Source organism: Alligator mississippiensis, chromosome 2 (genome assembly GCF_030867095.1).
Source record: "Alligator mississippiensis isolate rAllMis1 chromosome 2, rAllMis1, whole genome shotgun sequence".
Classification (NCBI taxonomy): Eukaryota; Metazoa; Chordata; order Crocodylia; family Alligatoridae; genus Alligator; species Alligator mississippiensis.
In genome coordinates this window covers 243,936,540-243,955,023 of record NC_081825.1, presented here as the reverse complement: position 1 = coordinate 243,955,023, position 18,484 = coordinate 243,936,540, and the positions used below count along the sequence as shown (strand labels likewise).

The window sequence follows — 18,484 nt, the reverse complement described above, 5'->3', positions numbered from 1 at the left end:
GGTTGAGTAGTATCGGACTTAACTGATTTGGCTCAAACCGGCTTATACAATGTCCCAGACCCTTTCCTGGTTTAAAATAAATCAGAGTCCCTCAGCATCCTAGCATGCTTTCTGGCTGGGCAGAGCTCTCTGTTTCATTGCAGAGCTGGCCCCTCTCCTCTGCTGCCTCACTGGAGCTCGGCAGTTTCTGCAGACATCTGCCTGGCTTCTGCTCCCCCTCCCCGCCCCCGCTAAGCAGGCATTGCCCCATCCGTCACAGACACCTCAGCATTATCTAGCAGACCACATGCTGGCTACAGTCCATGCTGTGGGAGATGAGGGAGGCAGACAGGCTTTTTAGAGCTATTCAACATGTTGCTTTATGTCCTTCCTGGGAAAAGCTCTTTAAGAGCTGTTTGCTCCCCACCTCACCCTCACCACTCTCTGCTAAGCAGGAATTCCCCCCTCCCCTCTGCCGTGTGGAGAAGGTATCTGTGTATTAACTAGCTAACCACGTGCTGGGTTCATGCTGAATCAACAGGCAGAATCAACAGGTAGCTGGTAATTTTTTAATGGAGCAATAAACACTGAGATAGGGGTGACACTGTTTTCAGCCCCCCCACCCCTGGCTTGTTTGCCTGCCAGTTTGCTGCAGACAGTATACAAAGCAGGGAGGGGGATTGAATAGCTCTGTATTGGCAACAGTTGTATGTACTGCCCACACCCACTTTGCTTCAGTGCTAACAACACTGGGATCACTCCCACCCCTTGAGCCAGCGAGCCAAGAGAAGCCTGGGACTACAGGCCTGAATTTCCTCAATCCAGAGGAATTGTCTGTATGGTTGGAAACCAGTTCAGCCTAGCCAGGTTAGACTAACCTGCAAAGGTTAAATCAATTCAGGCTCAGGCTTTTTGAATGTCTGTCCCTAGCCACCATGTCTAAGTACCAAAAAATACCAAAAAAATCTCAAATGTGTGCATAATTTTTATTTCTATATAACTTTCTAACTCTTTTTATTGATGTGTTGTTTTAGATTAAAATAACAAACATTACCAAGATGAGAAGCTCTGGACACCCTAAAATCAGACTTGGCAAGAGATAATTACAGATGGCATACTGTGAAGGATTCTTCCTTCTATTTAAGTCCACCTGGCTTCTCTGATTTAGAGTTGAGAGCAACTGGACAAAATTACAGTCCCTAGTATCATGGTTCAAGGACTAGGTGAGGGTTTAGAACACTAAATCCAAATTCCATCATTTGTCCATTTGTCATTTTAGGGTCAAGTATAATATGAACTCTTCTGCTGGTGAGTCTTTCACTATCCATTAGGGAAAGGATTTGAATTAAGGAGATTTGAACCCTGCTTCAGCCTAAAGCCTTAAGATTAAGTTTCCAACTGCCCGTGAGTTACTGCCTACCTCCCATCTCTTAGATTTATCACCACTCTCCCTTCTTTGGGCTTCCCTGTCATTTCTACAACCAGTAACTAAAACACACAGTAGTTCTTCACTTTATAGTCTTTCCTTCATATTTTGCTAATTCTGGTCCTACTAGACCTCTCTTCTGCTGCCCAGACCTTCCTTTTATTCCTTTTAGGAGGATGAGCATAACCCTTAATTGATTATCTGAGTGAATCTGATAGCCATAAGGTCCTAGTTTCCCTACTGCTCAGTCAACCCTGTCTCTGCTGCATGTTCACAAACCTCACCTCTCACTCAAATAAATTTGTATTGAATTAATGTTTTTTCTGATTGCAAAATCAAAAATTTATAATGTTTGGACTTAGAAGTGTCCAAATAAAAGACACCTGTACAACTTTAATTCAGTCCCCTTCTGCATACACATTATCACATAATCTTTATGACATGATAAAATACCACTTTTCCATAAGATCCTTCTTCATTCATGGCAGAAAATTGGCTAGACCTAGGAATAAAACAGGATTGTACAGTGAGAATGAGAGAGAATATTTTCTGGAGGACTTGTGCTTCATTTGTTGAAGAAACAGAAAAAAATTATAATGAATGATGTAGGAAACTGAAGAAAATAAAAGGATGATCTTATGCTTCTCATCTTGAATCTTTTTGCCCCCTATCTCCAACTTTCAGTCTTCTCTAGCCTACCTGTGGCTCTTTGTTCAGACCCCATTCTTTTTGGCTCCCAAATTCTAATCTTCACTCCTCAACTTTCTCATCCAGCTGTCTTATAGTAGTAGGCAACCACTGATCCCTCTGGATCATGATATATGCATGAGGGTCACAAGGTCCTTTGAAGTGTACACCTAGATGGGAATATGGAGAAATGCAAGCTGCCCAGACCTTCCATCCCCACTTTAGATTTTTGAGACAGAATCCAAAGGCTAAATCAAACCCAGACTTTTGGTGCCTCTATGACTGTAGTTATATGCACATCTGGAAATAGAACTTTGGCTCCCCGCATGGCAGACAAGTATTCTACTACTGAATCACAACAGTTGGTAGCTGTCTAGTAAGAACGTAAGAATTTCTCTACTGGGTGAGACCAAAGAACTTTCTGGCCCAGTATCCTGTCCCTGACAGTGGCAAGTATCTGTTTCAGAGGAAGAATGTAAGAAACAAGGTATGAGTAGAGTGATTCATCGCATTTCATACCTTCCTAGTCACTAGCCATAATTTTTATCCTTAACAGTTGTGTTTAATAGCCCCTGATGAATCTTTACTCTGTACATTTGTAAACCTGCTTATGTTATTGGCTAATACCCTGTGCCAGTGAGTGTCACAAATTTATTATGCATTGTGTAAAGCAGAAGGTAAGGCAAAGTGGCACCTTAGAGAGACTAACTGGTTCAGAGGGGCATGACTTTTCATAGGCAGCAACCAAAGTGGATTGTTGCCTATTTCAGTTGTTGCCTATGAAAGTTCATGACTCTCTGAACTAACTAATCCTTAAGGTGCTATCCCGACTTACCTTCTGCTTACCTTTAGACTAATATAGCTAAGCATCTCTCTGTGAATTATTGAGTAAGTACTTTTTGTTTGTTTTAAACTTATTGCTTGGTATCTCTTACCTATTGTATTACAAAGCATAGTAAACATCATTTCCCTACTCACTTTTTCTATACCTTTGATGATTTTATAGACCTCTATCACATCTTCCCTCAATAGCATAGCTAACGTGGGCAAGCAGGGCACCAGCCCTGGCTACTGACTTAGAGGGGGCACCAGAATGCCCTCCCCGCCTGATGCTTTGGTACAGCAGACACTGCCCCATATCACCCAGCCATAGAGGCTGGGCAGCTCTGTGCCCACTGGCGTATGGGAGGGAGGGGTCAAACAGAATGGTACCACCCTGTGAGATTTTTGCGCAGTTCTTACCACAGTAGCATATTATTGGAGGAGGGGAGTGATAGGGGCACCAGGAGCAGCCTCCAGGAAGCATCTATCATACGGCAGCTGTCTCTAAGGGATAGAGTGCCCGTACACACAGGGCTGCCCCTGGTGCCTTGTTCACCTACTTCTGTTACTCTACTGGACAAGGAGCTGCACCTCCCATGGCAAGAATATTGGGTGAGTGGAGGTGGTGGGCCCATTCCACTTGACCCCTTCCCTCCATATACTTCTGGGAGCAGGGCTGCTTGGCTTCAGTGGCTGGGTGCTGTAGGGCTGTGCCTGCCATAGCAAAGATCCTTGGGAGGGAGGGGCCTTCCGGTGCCTCCCTGATGTATGTAATGAGCCTGCTCCTCAGCCACAGCAGGAGCTGCCAACAGAGTGCAGAAAGAGCAGATAAGACCTCCTCCAACCCTCCCCTGCTCTTCAGTGGTCAACATTCTGCCCAGGGCACTGCAGGAGTTCGCTATGCCTCAGCCCTCAGTCATCATGCTTCCAAGCTGAAGATATCTAGCCTTTTCAGTCTTTCCTCATATGGAAATATTCCATGCTCCAGATCGTATGTTGCCCTTCTCTGTACCTTTTCTAGTTCTAGTGTATCCTTTCTGAGATGGAATGACTAGAAACACATATTTTCTAATGGTCTGTAACATTTTATTTGCATTTTGACCACTGTTGCATACTGGGCTGATGCTTTTAAAGAACTGTCCACAATAATTCCAAGGCATCTTTTCTGACTGGTAACATCTCATTCAGAACCCATAACTGTAGTTAGGACAGTTTTTTTTACTGTGGGCATTAAGTTGCATTTACTAGTATTACATTTAATCTTATACTTTATTGCCCACTCACTCACATTTGTAAGATCTTTTATAGGGTAGCAAAGGCCACATCCCTGACACAGATATCACCCTCCTGCCTTTCCAAATTTTCAGTCCCTGCTCAAAAGACCAAACAGCACACTACCAGCATTTGTCAGCTTGGGCGAAACATGTTTTCCCAGTTCTTCAAAGAATTAGATGGAAATTTTAAGGTCAACCTGAAGCAGACACTCAACACATAAAATGTTACCCCGGATGTCTAAAGTCTGTCAAAGGTTTAAGCAACTGAAAACAAGATCTCATAATTGGAAGTGTCAACTTCATTAATAAGAGTTACTAGCTCTCCTGCCTTTATTCCTGTAAGGAGTTAAGTCAGCTAGCCAATAATTCAAAGCTGGAAAAAACATCCCCTTTCTGCCATCATTACTATCAAACAATAGATAGTTTTTGTTCTTCATTGTCATGATCTAGAATTGTTTAAAAATATGGTATAAAGTAGCATGATAAATTGCTGTCAATCTATCATCAAATGTCATCTATTCAGGTGCCTCTTACCTCACAGATTTGTTATAGAAAGCTTTTACCATCAGTATGACATTTATGAAGATAATGCATTATGGTTTTTAAATTCAGATCATATAATTTTGAATGATAAATGTCTTTACTGAATACTGCAATATGTGATGTGTTTTAGTTTCAGACTGCCAATTGTGCCTTATGTTCTGCAGCTCAAGATAATGAGAGAGATTTAATCAAATACGGCCTTTGTGACATAATTAATGATCTTTCTAAAATAATACCTGTACTGATGTACTAAAGAAAATGACATAAAAGTCTTGTGTATTTGGATATATAAGTAATATATTTATATTTAATAGACAGATTGATAGAAAATGATAAACATATCTGGGGCACACATAGTATATAAACACTCTAAAAAAGGTACTTTTCTGTTTTGAAGGGTAATGCTATAGCTGACATTCATGAAATCAGGTTTTTTCCATATTTTTCTTTATGGAGTTTGCTATTTGCAAAACTATCTCCAACATTGCTTGAAATCTGTAAATATTGTATGATGGATATTGTTGAATTATTTAATATTTAAGTATTTATTGAAGGATTTCATCCTAAAGGTATACGGTTTATTTATAATTAATTTTATTTCCTGTTAGGCATTCCACTAGAAGAAGAGGAAGAAGAGGAGGAAGATGGCTCATGGACTGGTAAACTTCGCTCATTGTTGTATAAAATCAAAGGTCCACCAAAAGCAGAAAAAGAAGAACCTAGAGGAGAAGAAGAAGAGAAATCTCCCAGTAAGGCATTTATATATATAAAAGTACTGCACATATTTTTAAATAGGCATTACAATGGTAAAATAATGTGGCTAGAAGGCATTTGTATATTATGTTTCTTTCCCTTTTCTTTGCTAACTTAACTAAAGTAGCAACAGTTTGAGTTTGGGCCATACGTTTCTCATTTTATCAGAATAAATGAGCACTGTTTAACCCTATTTTTTATTTTCCCATTATTCTCACATTTCATGTCACCTACAGTTACTATGCGGTTCAGGGTTTTATTGAGTACAAAGTTAAAAGCACTTCTGTAGCAAAAGGGATAAAAAGAACTAAGATGAGAACTTTTAGGAGTCTTTGGATAGACTTAGCCACAGCAGATTATTTTGGATAAGATTTCAGTAAGGGCCTACTTATCTTATTGCCTGTTGATGTCAATGAATCACTCACATGAGTGATACACGGACAGTTGTCACACAACTGAGCCCTAAATGATTATGCATACTTATGATGATTATGGTATAGACTATTTTTAAATAACTGTTGCTACCTTATTGAATAAAGCATGCAGTCATGTTTATCTTTAATATGTAGCTTTTTGTTCTTTGGTAAGAAGGTGATATATTTCTTTAAGGCATTTGCATGACATTTGGACTACTAAATTGTATTCCTACTAAAGCAGGGATACCATTGTCTAATACTCTGTCAGTTTTGCACTTCAGTACAAATTCAGTGTTTATAGCTTTGGCCTAAGGTGAAAGAATAATGTTCCTGTATTTAATATAGCAGTCTTTCATCCTGTACCTTGCTTCTATAAATCTTTAACACATGCCCCAAAACCAGAAACCAGAGCAAAACACTGTCTAGATATGATCAGTTTGTCTGAAAACTTTACTCCGTGGTTCATCAGTCTTGCTGCGCTTTTCACTGACCTTTCATCTTATTGAAAATATACATGGGGAAAAGAACTGACACCATTTATCAGCAAAATTATTTAACAGTCATTTTTCTCTCTAGCACAGTATTATAGTAACAATCACAGAGGCATATCAGTAGGATATCCTTATAACTTTGCAGAATTAAGCTCGGCTGTGAAATTTTCTCCCTATAAACCTTTTTGCAAATAATAAGTCAGGTTTTAAAAGGCATGCATATGTACTGGGAACTTAAAAGGACAAGAGCAGAGGCAACATAATCTACCCACAGAGCAGCATCTTCACAGTCTGAAAGAATTCATTACACCATTAAAATAATTCCTTTGCTAAAAAGGATTGAGCCAAGTGACTATGACATAGCAGCTGGAAGGGAGAGACACTATTAAAGGGACATCAATAGGGAAGACAAGTGAGGTATGCATATCCCACTTACTTTCCCTAGTGATAATTTATGCAGTGTAATACACTATGCGTAGAATCTAGTGTGTGCATTTAGGATATAATTGGTTTTACATTCATGGAAGAAAAGTGGAAAATATCCTAAGGAGACTGGAGAAAATGCATGCTGCTTACATTTTGTACTTGTAAAAATGTAACTTCAGAAAGGGAAATTATATAGAATATCTGTGGGTTTTTCTCTTAATATTTCAATGGTCTATGAGGGGAAGAGAATGCCTGGAAGCAAGAGGTCACATGCTTTATTCATGAGTGGATCAAGACTGTAGACAACTTGTAATGACACTGACATAGTTTCTCTATTTTTAGGTTATAGGGACAGGTCATGTTCTACTTTTTGGTTATTTTTAAAAATGTGTTATAAGGAACTGAGAAGAATTGTGGTGACTACTGAAAAGTGAAATCCCTGAGTACTATGTAAGACTATGCAAGATATCAAGATATATAAAAGTAGGTTTACCACATACTGCTGCTAGGTCTAGATGTAACCTAAAGGTTATTGCTAGAGGCTGTACAAATACATATATTGTGACAGTCTCTGTCCTTGAAGACTGACAGTAAAAGACAAGACTAGAACAGGTGAACAAGACAAACAAATGGGTCTCAATCAGAGAACTAGGGAGCTGGGGTAAGAAAAACAATGATATATTTATAACTTTGCATTTCCACAGCCACTATCAGATAACAGTTTATAGGGCTGATAAAGGAAGTCAGTTTTGAGGAGGGACTTTTTAAATTTTGTCTGACAGCTTTTTCCTACTCAGAAGAAGTAGCAGGAGAGAATGACCAAAAGTACTTGTTAGGCAGAATCAAACTGTCATTACTGATGTAGTGAGAACACCTTGTGATGAAGTTAGATACAGTGGAGTTCAGCTGTAAAGGGTTTGAAAAGCAGGGACAAGAAGTTTATTTCATGTAGGGTCAATGCAAGGACTTAAATAGGGGGTGAAATAGTCAGAACAGTGAACCAGATGATCTTAGTAGCAGCATTTAGAATGGGTAGCAAGATTACAGGCATTGGAATAAGATCCAAAACAAGTACAGTATTTAACATGTGCAGTTATCAAGGACTGGACTATAGTAGTGGCAATATAGGCAGTGTTGGACGGTTGGTTCTTTGCAGTCTTGTGCTGGAACGAACAGTAAGATTAAGACATCAGCGGGATCAGTGGGTAGAAAAAGGAGAGGTAAGGAAAGGTTTGGGTACTAAAAAAGGGTGTTCATTTGGCCATTCTAAATTTTACTTGGCAGCTGGACATCCTCAAAGATGGGTACATGGGCAATTCCAACACAATTTCAGTAGTTTTTTCAATCATGTCATAATAACAAAAGCTTCATTTTTAGTATTACATCACCAGATTTAATCTAATATTAATCTAATGTTATATTAAGTATTTCCTCCCTACCCCCATATTTCAAGCTAACAGTGCTTTTTCTTCCTCATATTGTCAAATAGTAGGCATGTTCCTAGCATAGATTTCGCTGGATTTTAACCACAGGTATGCAAGTGCCATAGGTGAAGCTGATAAGAACTTTTAAAGCTTTGGCTGTAGATAATGTAAGAGGTGTATGTGCACAACACTTTAAAGTGGGCTAAATGCTTTTGCACCACTTTAATGGTGTTGGTGTTTGCACATATCAGCAGCGTATTGGGCATTAATTACAGCCGCTGCAGAAAATTTGGCGGTGTAATGTGCCTTAAATGACTTGGGCGCAGCAGACGAAAACTTCTGTGGCCCATACAGTGACGGAGTGAAGCACCGGGCTCCGTGCAGCTCCACAGCTCTGCAAGAAGCCCTTCAGGCAGCCTGGCAGCAGCCCAGGAAACCAGGCTCCACCCAAGAAAAGCGGTGAGCCTGATCTTTTTTTTTTTTTTTTCCACCCCCCGGAGCCTGCCTGCCTGCCTGAGCTGTATGGGGGCCTGGTGCTTCCCTTCACGGCTCTGGTGCCCCCCGGGACCACACAAGCCGGGTGCCTGCGGGCGGATGCCGCCTGTGGGGGGGCTGCCACTGCCATGGAGGGAAGCACCAGCTCCACCCCCCTGCAGACTAGGGACCGTTCTGCCCACCAGCATCTCGCCCTCCTCCGCTTCTCACCAGAGAGGCAGGTAAGTCAGCGGGATATGTGCACGACACAGAGGCTTAATCAGCTCTAAATTGAAGTGGTGTTTTTTAAAACCCACTGCTTCAATTTAAGGCCTCTGTTTCATCTACTCACACCCAAAGATTTTGGAAGTTGTAAGACTTTGAAATATGTATTATGGCACTGAAGATTTTAGACCATTGAGAAATTGTATAGAAAATTTGGACAATGTATTTAACAGATATCAACAAAAGCTTTAAATAACTAGGAAACAGAAAAATTAGAACAAGATTTTCAATATATCAAGAAAAGTTATTTACACAGCACACTTTGGAGGATATTAAGAATTCTCTATCTTCGTCCTTAGTTTGGAAGACCTTATAATATATCTACAGCTTAATCTAGAGGGACAGATTTGTGGAAATCAAGACAATTCTTTGATTCTGAAAATTAATCTTATTGTAATTGGTGACTTTAGACCCCACTTGGTAGGAGTATTTCAAAGTCATCAGTAAAGATGTAGTATATGTTTGTGCAGCAAAGTAAAGTATACATGCAGTATGTCCCTTCCACTGTACAAGAAGCTATCGAAGTAAAAGAACCCATTCTTTTAGAAGCTTTAAAATGGATGAAAAAGTCATGGCTCAGGATCAAATCCTTTTTGGTATGACAAAGTCATCTAGGCACCTTCTTATCTAGCTTTGATGGAATCAACCAGAACACACTTCAGTATTCTCCAGGATTTCAGCTTTGTAATAAATAAAAGCACAGCTCTCTACAAACAGGTAAAAAAAAACTCACTTCGCAGTGAAAATCAACATAGACATATTGAGCAGAGCTTATTCTGTTTCTTCCTTCAGAAAGAATATTCCCCAAAGGACATGAGCACAATTTTCTGATCTACTGGAATAGTTTGTACTACTTTTTAAGATCACATAATCAAGCAACCTTCTGGGTACACCTATGTATTAGACTAATACCACAATTGTTCCTTTAGTTTTGGAACCTCACTTCAGACACTGTTCAAGCAAAAAAAAAAAAAAAAAGCCACTGTTACATTTGCATATTTATCAGAATAGCCAATGTTGAACAGCATTTGGGAAACCAGTCAAAAATAGCAGGACAACAGAATACAAGCCTCCTGGAAAAGATAACAACCAAGCTGGCACTACAAAATGTCAAGGTATCATGTACTAATCCAGACTGACAGCACCACAGCCATAATCTATGCAAATATGCAGAGTAGCCTGAAGTGTTTGGCTCTTCCTCAGATGTCAATGAAGATGTTATTCTGAGCACAGAAATAAATGGCATTATTCAAGGCCATTGGCAGAAGTATCCCTTTACTTGAAGAAAATCTGATTAAACAAGAAAATAGCCTATTTATTATTATTGGCATCACAGTGACATGTGAAGAACTCCAGTATCTACTCTCAAAACTGTCATTATCTAAGAGAGAGTCCTTCTCATAAACTAGAAATTTAGAGTTCCATAGATAGGTGAAGCAAGCTATAATGCATTTTTTTTAAGTTTGTGGGGTGAAAAAAATCATTTTTTATGTATTTGATCTCAGCCTGAATAAGAATGAAAACTCTTTTTTTCTTTTTAATTAGCTGGATGGAAATTATGAAAGAACCATTGTTTCCGAAACAAAATATATACCCGAAGACACACCACTGCTGTATGGATCTAGCATTCTTGTTAGTTCAGCCTTCAGAGTTGGCAAGTCAGGGGATCCAGATGGCCTGGGAGTCTGGAGAGACTGGGGTCCTCGTTCCTGAGCTGCATATCTGGTAAAGCTGCCTTGGGACACACAAACCTCAGGGACCTGTCCAAGGATTTACGGACTCTAAGTCCCAATTCCAAGGGAGGGAGAGAGCCCCTGAGTGCTGCAATTAGTTAGGACTCATAAGATTTCCAGGCTCTCTGTAGCAGAGTAGTGAGCAAAGACTTGGTTGGAGTTGCAGCTGCTATAGCTTTCCAACTCTGTTATGAGGTAGGGAATCTGGTAGCCCCAGTGCCACAGATCCTAAAATGATTGAGGTTCCTGGACCAAGAGAATTCTGCCAGGCTGGGATGCCCTGAACTGTTAATGAATCACTGGCAGCTGAATTGAAATATTTAGCAATTTTGCTACTGCAATGGTGAAACTAAAAAAATATCAGTTTCAGAAAGCAGGAATCCAGGGAGACCTGAGAGAACCAGGAGGCCAACAGCTGACTGGGAATCCTACAAAACCCAGCCTTTGATTCACCCAAAGTTTATCAAACCTAACATGTTTTGGGGTAACTCTTTTGAGTTCAATAAATCAACACTCTGATGAAACTCTTGTCTGAAAATTTCCAATCAGATTTACAGCCAAACCTTTCCAAAACAAGAAGGCACAAACAGTTAAAACACTACATCTCAAATTTTAAAAACCCACTAAAAATCTCTCAGGCTTTCTCAAGCCTCAAAGTTGGAAAGTGTCAAAGGCTCAGAGGCAACCAGAAGCAGTTGAAGTACCCACAATAAAGGGAATTGGGACTGAAGGGTTTGCACGTTGGGCCAAATTCTTCTTCAGTATAATACAGTGAAATTCTTTGACTTCTATCAAGGAGGAATTTGGTCCAGTTTCTGAATGTTACACACCCCCAACGTCATTGATTTTCTACACAACATGTAGTCACATAATCATATAACTACTCAACAGTGTTGCACTTTATAATCTCTTTATCAAACACAACTGAGGACAGTAAGAGAACACAATTTTTCTTAATTTTATTTCTCTGGGGTGGTAATCAGTAGAAAAGCTGAAGTGACCTGCTCAAACCTGAAAAAAGAAATGTGTTTACTGCTAACCCCAGTAGCTGTCAAGAACAGCAAGACAAAACTGAAGTCTCTCAAATACAATCAGATTCTCAATCAAGATTCCCTTCACGCTGCATCTCTGTGCTGATGACTTTTTATTGATTAAAATTAGGTTAACCAGCTCCTTGCTGTCTTGTGTACCTGGTATGTGCAGTAAAACCATTCCGCAAAGATGACATAACCGGTATGTGAGAGTGCTTTTAAATACTACTTCATCATTATGTTGTGACCCACAGTATGTGCTCAAAAAAAAATCAACAAAAAATGGTAAGTAAAACCAAGCTAAGATACCTTTAGAACAGTTATCCACTTTAATGCCTTTTGTAAACCATTCATTTATTTTATCATTATAGTGTTAAAGCTGCCAAAAGGCATTAAATAAGTACATTAAATGATTTTTGGAGCATCTTGCTTTGTAGTATAGAAAAGATACTGCCTCAACTCTCCTTGTTCATCCATCAGTATTTTAACTATAGTCCACGGATGAATTTATATTGCAGTAAGCATAGGCAGGCAACTAATTAACATACTGAGGTGAAATGAGTGCTCAAGAACCATAAAGTTTAGCCAGGTAACCTAAGGGCACTTTTACACGTGCTCAGGGGGTGGAGACGGCTGCACTTTAATTAGAGTGGCTCTGAGATAGCTCTAATTAAAGCACCACAGTATCTCATGTAAATATATATCTCATATCCCCCACACTTGAAAACAGCAGTGGGGGTGCTTGAACTGAAGCTCGTTTGATGAGCTTTAGTTCAAGCACCCCGCTACCATTTTTAAGTGCAGGGACACTGATACATGAGATGCAGGAGGCTGCTGGAGTACGGTAATTACCACCAATTAAAGCTTAGACTGAATATCTGCCGGGCTTTGTGAGAGTTTGAGCAAAATAAACACATGCACAGGGATATATTAAACCAGATGTAAGTATATTCTTAGAAATAATACAATATAAGGTATAAAACAGGATAGAACAGTAAAAGAAAAAGTTATATTAATATAGTAGCAACTTGCCCGTCAAGAATGACCAGGGGTGGGGGTAGGCAGGGATGGAGTGCTGCCACCCACCACTCCTTGCCACTGCCGCCTCCCAGGAGTGTGGGGGAGAGCTTGCACATGGCAGCTACCACCCCCCCCAGCTCTGTTTCTGGCCCTACATCCCGCCCTGTATCCGGTCCCACACTCCTACCCATGGCTCCACACTGCCCACCACTCCATCTGGCCGGGCACGTCTCCCCCTCTCTGTCAAGAATGGGTGGGGGGATGGAGTGGGGGAGGGGAAGCTTGCTCTTGGCAGCCACTGCTGCCACCCATCACCTCACGATGCTGCTGTTCTGTTTGGCTGTGTGCCACCCCCGACCCCCGCTCCACATCTAGCCCATGCCCCCTCCATCCCTGCTCTGCGTCCAGCCTTGCTCCACCCACCCACCCCCTGCTCCACGTCCGCCTGGCCTGCTCCGCTGGAGCCACACCCCACCTACCATTCTTGATACAGCACAGGCTGGAGTCACACCCCACTGGGAGCTGTGTCCCCCAAGAGTGTTATGGACAGACAGCTAGACTAAGCCCATATATATATATATATATATATATATATATATATATATATATATATATATATGTGTGTGTGTGTGTGTGTGTGTGTGTGTGTGTGTGTATGTGTATGTGTATATATAATATAGAATACCAGAGTCACACAGCAACCTTCAGTCTAGGAACACAGAGATAACAAGCTGATGTTGCTTCAAGCCACTGGCCCACAAACTCGCACTCCCTCTCTCATGCAAAACAGTCTCTTCTTTCTCAAATGGTCAGCTATTACAGAGACTGTATACACTGAGCCTTTTTGTAGTCAGACTTTGAACCACTCAGGTAAATGCTTCACTCAGACTATCAGGTAAATACACACTACCCCTCCTGCCCTCCAGGTCCTTAATTTCACTTTCTCTGAGCTTCTCCAACTAAAAGCAGAGACTAAGTAATTTGTCCCAGTATCAGGGTTAGGGTGATATTTTACCACAAACTATGATTCCTGCAGCTCCAGGAATATCATGCAGAGAAATTACCAAGGGCTCAGAGAACTATGTTCAAGTTTGATTCTCTAAGAGGTCATCTCATTACCACCCAGGACATCAAGAGAATCAGCATACCTCATGGATCAAAACCTCCCTCTTTGGAACAGGAAACCCCCTGCTTCCTCAGCACACAAGCTAAACTCAGACTCTTATACCTTTAAATCATCCCATCTTACTCATGCAATCACTTCATGCTCCAGCCTGTTCATCATCAAGTTTTGTATCAAGCATATGCTTAGACCAGATGCTGTCCAATAAAATTCTCACTTACCTCATGCAATCTACAACAATTCCCATCATCAAAATTTGTATCAAACACTCGTTAAGACCATGTCCTGTCCAATCAAATGCCTGTGCACATGCTACCACACTAATGCACACAACATCATCATACCTTGCACTCAACAGTCAACAGGTAGATACTAGTCACTATGCACGCTCCTCAGCAAAACTAGGTCACTTATGTCAGCAAAGGGTAAGAGTACACTTTTCCTAGAATAGTCTTAACTGAGCTGACTATTATACATATGCAGTAAAAGATCTTACACACTCAAACAGCAACTATAACAACTCAGGCAGGGGAGTTGTCCAATGGACTACAAATTCCTCTCATCAACCTTCTCTTGGTTACTGTCTCTTGCCTTTTTTTTGTCTTCTGTGTGTGCTGGCAGAAGAGAAAACTTACTTGAATTCCTATCCCTGGAGTGCTGTGTGTCTTCATTTGCAAGATTGGTGACCAGCACGTTATACCATATAACAGATACAGGATTAGAGAGACCACACACAAGAACAGGAAAAGAGAGGAAAATAAAAAAGAAAGAGAGAGGAGGGCAGAGTGAGAAATTTACCCAATAAAATAAAAAATAATATAGAAGAGAGAGAGAGAGAGAGTATACATGAGGGGGAGGAAGACTTCAGGAAGCAGAAGAGACTTGTGGAAAATATTTACTAAAAGAAAACAGTTGGAATTTTTGTTTCTTCATTTTACAGGTATACATTTAGGATTAGGCTTATAGACACATCATCAGAAATAGAGACATATACATTTTGAAAAGAGGGTCTTTAATAAAAACAACCCTGACGTGAACTGTAAATACATTTAACAATTGCAAGAGAAGACATTCAGCTAGTTCAAGCATAAAACTTATTTTACATTTGTTTTTTGTATTTTTCACGGCATCTGTTATTGCTATAGCTGGCTGATTCCCACTTTTTGACATAGCTCAGCATGCTGGCACTATCACGTCTACTACCCATGGAACCCTGGTAGAGCACACAGTTGACTTACATGATCAAATCATGGAAAGGCAAGTTGTTCCACAAGCAATCCTAGAGGCTATTGAGACTACGCTCCTAGTATCTCACTTGTGACAAAGGGAAGAAATTTACTACCTAACTTTCCCTCTAACAATGAACCTCAAGAGCAGGTTCCTAACCTAGTTCCCCACCCCTACTTGGGGCTCAACAATCATTTACCCTTGCTAGCAGGATATGGTAGCTAATATGAGCCAGCAGCACTGTGCATTTCACCAGAGGGTGATCCATAAGCATTAGTCAAGACAACTTTAAAAACAGGAAAATCTTTGTTGTTGTTCTAAATGTAAAATTCTCCTCAGGGGTCCTAGGTCCGGTTTCTCCCACAAGCTGTGTGCAATTATGTATCCATTTTGTATATTGTATTATAAGCAAAGTTGTGAAGTACTTGACAGCTTTACTCAACAGGATTTTTAATATACAGCTCATTTCTGTGAAGTTTTTGTGAATTTTAATGTACAGCTCAATTCTGTGAAGTTTCTTTTTTTTTAACAAGATAACCATGACTACAGTCAATTTTTAAGTGGATAAGGATGACGGATAAATTTACAGCTCTCCTCCCTTTTGGTAGGTCTTAATCTCCCATCAATCAAGCTTCTTTTCTTCTGCTAATTGTTTGCCTAATACCCCTGGGAATTTCTCCCTTCTCCAGTCTCACAGCCTGATCCAGTGTTTATAATCATCAGTTAGCCTGCTTTTTTCCTCAGACCTAATAAAGAATGCCTTGCATTCTACAGCTTGTCTAACTTTATCCCAAACCATGCAGTTCTTCTTTTGTATGACAAAATGGCATCCATATCTTTATCTTTGTGCGCTTTTGCATTTGTGTTGATTCAGAAGCTCTTGGCCATTGGAGATGTTATCAGGGATCACTACATAGAAGTGGCTCTTATTGATCCCCAATCTTGCAGTTGATCAAATAAAAGATATCACCCACAAAAATCCTTGACTCCTGAGTAAACTTAGAAATGAAACACACCTGAAAGAGATCAAGAATTTCTTTTTTATAGAGCGGATTAAGTGAACATGTTACATTTCAGGTTGTTCATACCAAAATGAACAAAAAGGACAGTTAATTTTTTTAAGGCTACAGTAAATATTCTGAGTTATTTAAACAAATGTAATATATTCATAATATGTAAAACTTAATATTTATAGGGACTTGAGACTAATCCATCTCTTTGTGTATTATTCTTCAAAATAAATTAAACTTGAGTATAAATGGTATCTCAATTGTACTCACAATGAAGTATACATCATTAGTGCAATTATGTGATTAGACTACTCCATAGTAGCATTTTTTCCACAAAATAACCGCAAATGCTATTTTTGTAGGTATCCGTTGATCCAGATATATATATAAACAAAATTTGACATTTGGCTGGGATGGTTTTAGTCAACAATGATCCTACCTTGAGCAAGGGGTTGGACTAGATGACCTTGTGACATCCCTCCCAGCCCTCCTTTCCTATAATCCTAATTCAGATGAACCAGGATCAAAAGCATCTGCTGATTTGTGTAGGCCTGCATTCACACAGTCCCACAAATGGAATACTCCCTCCACTGGAGGAGAGGAATGGGAATATCAGCAGCCTAAATCAGATTTGGGGAATGAAATATTGAAATATTTCAATAATACAACCCCCACCCGGGCACAAAAAACCAAGAGGCTACATTATTTTAAGCGAGAGTACTGGCTTTTGTGACGCTATGTGTAGGAGGTCTGTAGTTGCCCTATACCTTGATCATACACCCTGGAATAATAAAAGGTTTGGGGTTTTCTGCTATACCTAAAACACTGAGAAAATATTGGCTGTTATGCACAGCTGTGGGGCCTCAACATACAAATTATTCTTCCCAGCTTCTGTTGTGGAGAGCCCTGCTTGCCCTCTAGTTTCTTCCTTCAGCAGATGCCTATGGAGGGATGACTAGAGAGACAAACTCATATGCAAAAGACCTGGCAGATAGCTAAAATAACTAAAATAAATATACAAGTAACAAAACAAATATGTTTCCCTCTGGCCTCTTTCTGTGTGAGGTGTTGAAGGATGTCACAAAGCTGAACAAGGTCATTGACATAGGTCCATTTTTATACTTCTCTCTCAGACAATAAAAAAGATATGAATGAGAGCAGCATTTGCCTTTCTCGGTATACAGACTATGGCTCACAGGCTTGATGAACCTATCACTGGATCTTTGGATGCCTCTGTTGCACATTATGTCTGCTATTACAAAACCATTCCTTCATCTGGAATAAAATGTTTATTGGTCCCATGAACACCAAAAGAGAAGTCAGCAGAGTTTGTTATAGTACCTAATGCAAAGCCCATAGTTTAACCACCAATATAAAAACTAGCTAACTTTACTCTCAAGTTCACTTAGGAGGGCTTTATTGTGAGTATATAAAAGTACCCAAGTGAAAAGGTCAATCTCTGTAATCTAGTTTGCCCAGCAGATTCAGTTTTTTTACAAAGTCCAACATGTAATCATTCCTTATTCTAATCCTTAAAAAGTCCTAGTATTTGATGATGTCCTTCTGCTCTTAAGAGTTCTATCCAGACTGAATCCTTGTAGATGTCATTATATTTCCTGTTCATGTGTGTAGTCTCACAATGACTACCGTCTCTTATTAAAAGAGAGATTTTGTTTTGCTTTGCTTTGTTTGTGAAGCTGACTTTGTCTAATGTGAGAGCCGGTATTTTAATTCAAAGAGCTGTCAGTAGTTGGAATGTACCAAGCGTGTAACATAGGAATAAACCCCCCCTGTATTTTAAAGAAAAATACAGTAATAACATTTAGAAAAGTAATTAAGGTCCCATAAATTTTGAAAGTTATCTCAACAGCAGGACAGTGTGCTCCAGATTCCAATGACAGGTCTGATTCTGCCTCCAAAACTTCAAGCAGGCAAAATTACCCAGGGCACTGGATCTGTGGACTTTGTCACTTAAAGAAAGGAAAAATTCAAATCAGTACAGATAAATTTTCCTCTTTCAGTGAATGACTCTTCTCAGGCTACTTCGGGTTTCATATGGCCAACATGCTTCACTATTTTTTTTCTTTCTTCCTTCTTTTGTTCTTACTTAATAACTGAAAAGAAAAATAGCTTTTTGGAAAAAGTTATTTCAGTTCTAATACAAGACAGCTGGCAATTCTAATACAGTTACAGTTGCATGCACACGCAGTTCTTCAGAGACAACAAAAAAGAATGTGCTTAGTGGGCCAGACAATTAACTTCTCTGATCATGTGCAATTGTAACATATTTATAAATGGATTCTCCTTAGGGTGCAGTTGGGAAAAAAAAGTAGTCATTAC

The 18,484-nt window shown here is 39.8% G+C and overlaps 1 protein-coding gene across 1 annotated transcript in view; it reads left to right on the top strand.

Annotated features, from left to right (window-relative positions):
* RYR3 (ryanodine receptor 3) overlaps positions 1 to 18,484 on the top strand; it is a 557,273-nt gene that overhangs the window by 292,833 nt on the left and 245,956 nt on the right. The window contains exon 38 of the mRNA XM_059723007.1: positions 5,340 to 5,480. Within this exon, the coding sequence (XP_059578990.1) occupies positions 5,340 to 5,480 (141 nt within the window). The remainder of the gene's footprint in view (positions 1 to 5,339; positions 5,481 to 18,484) is intronic.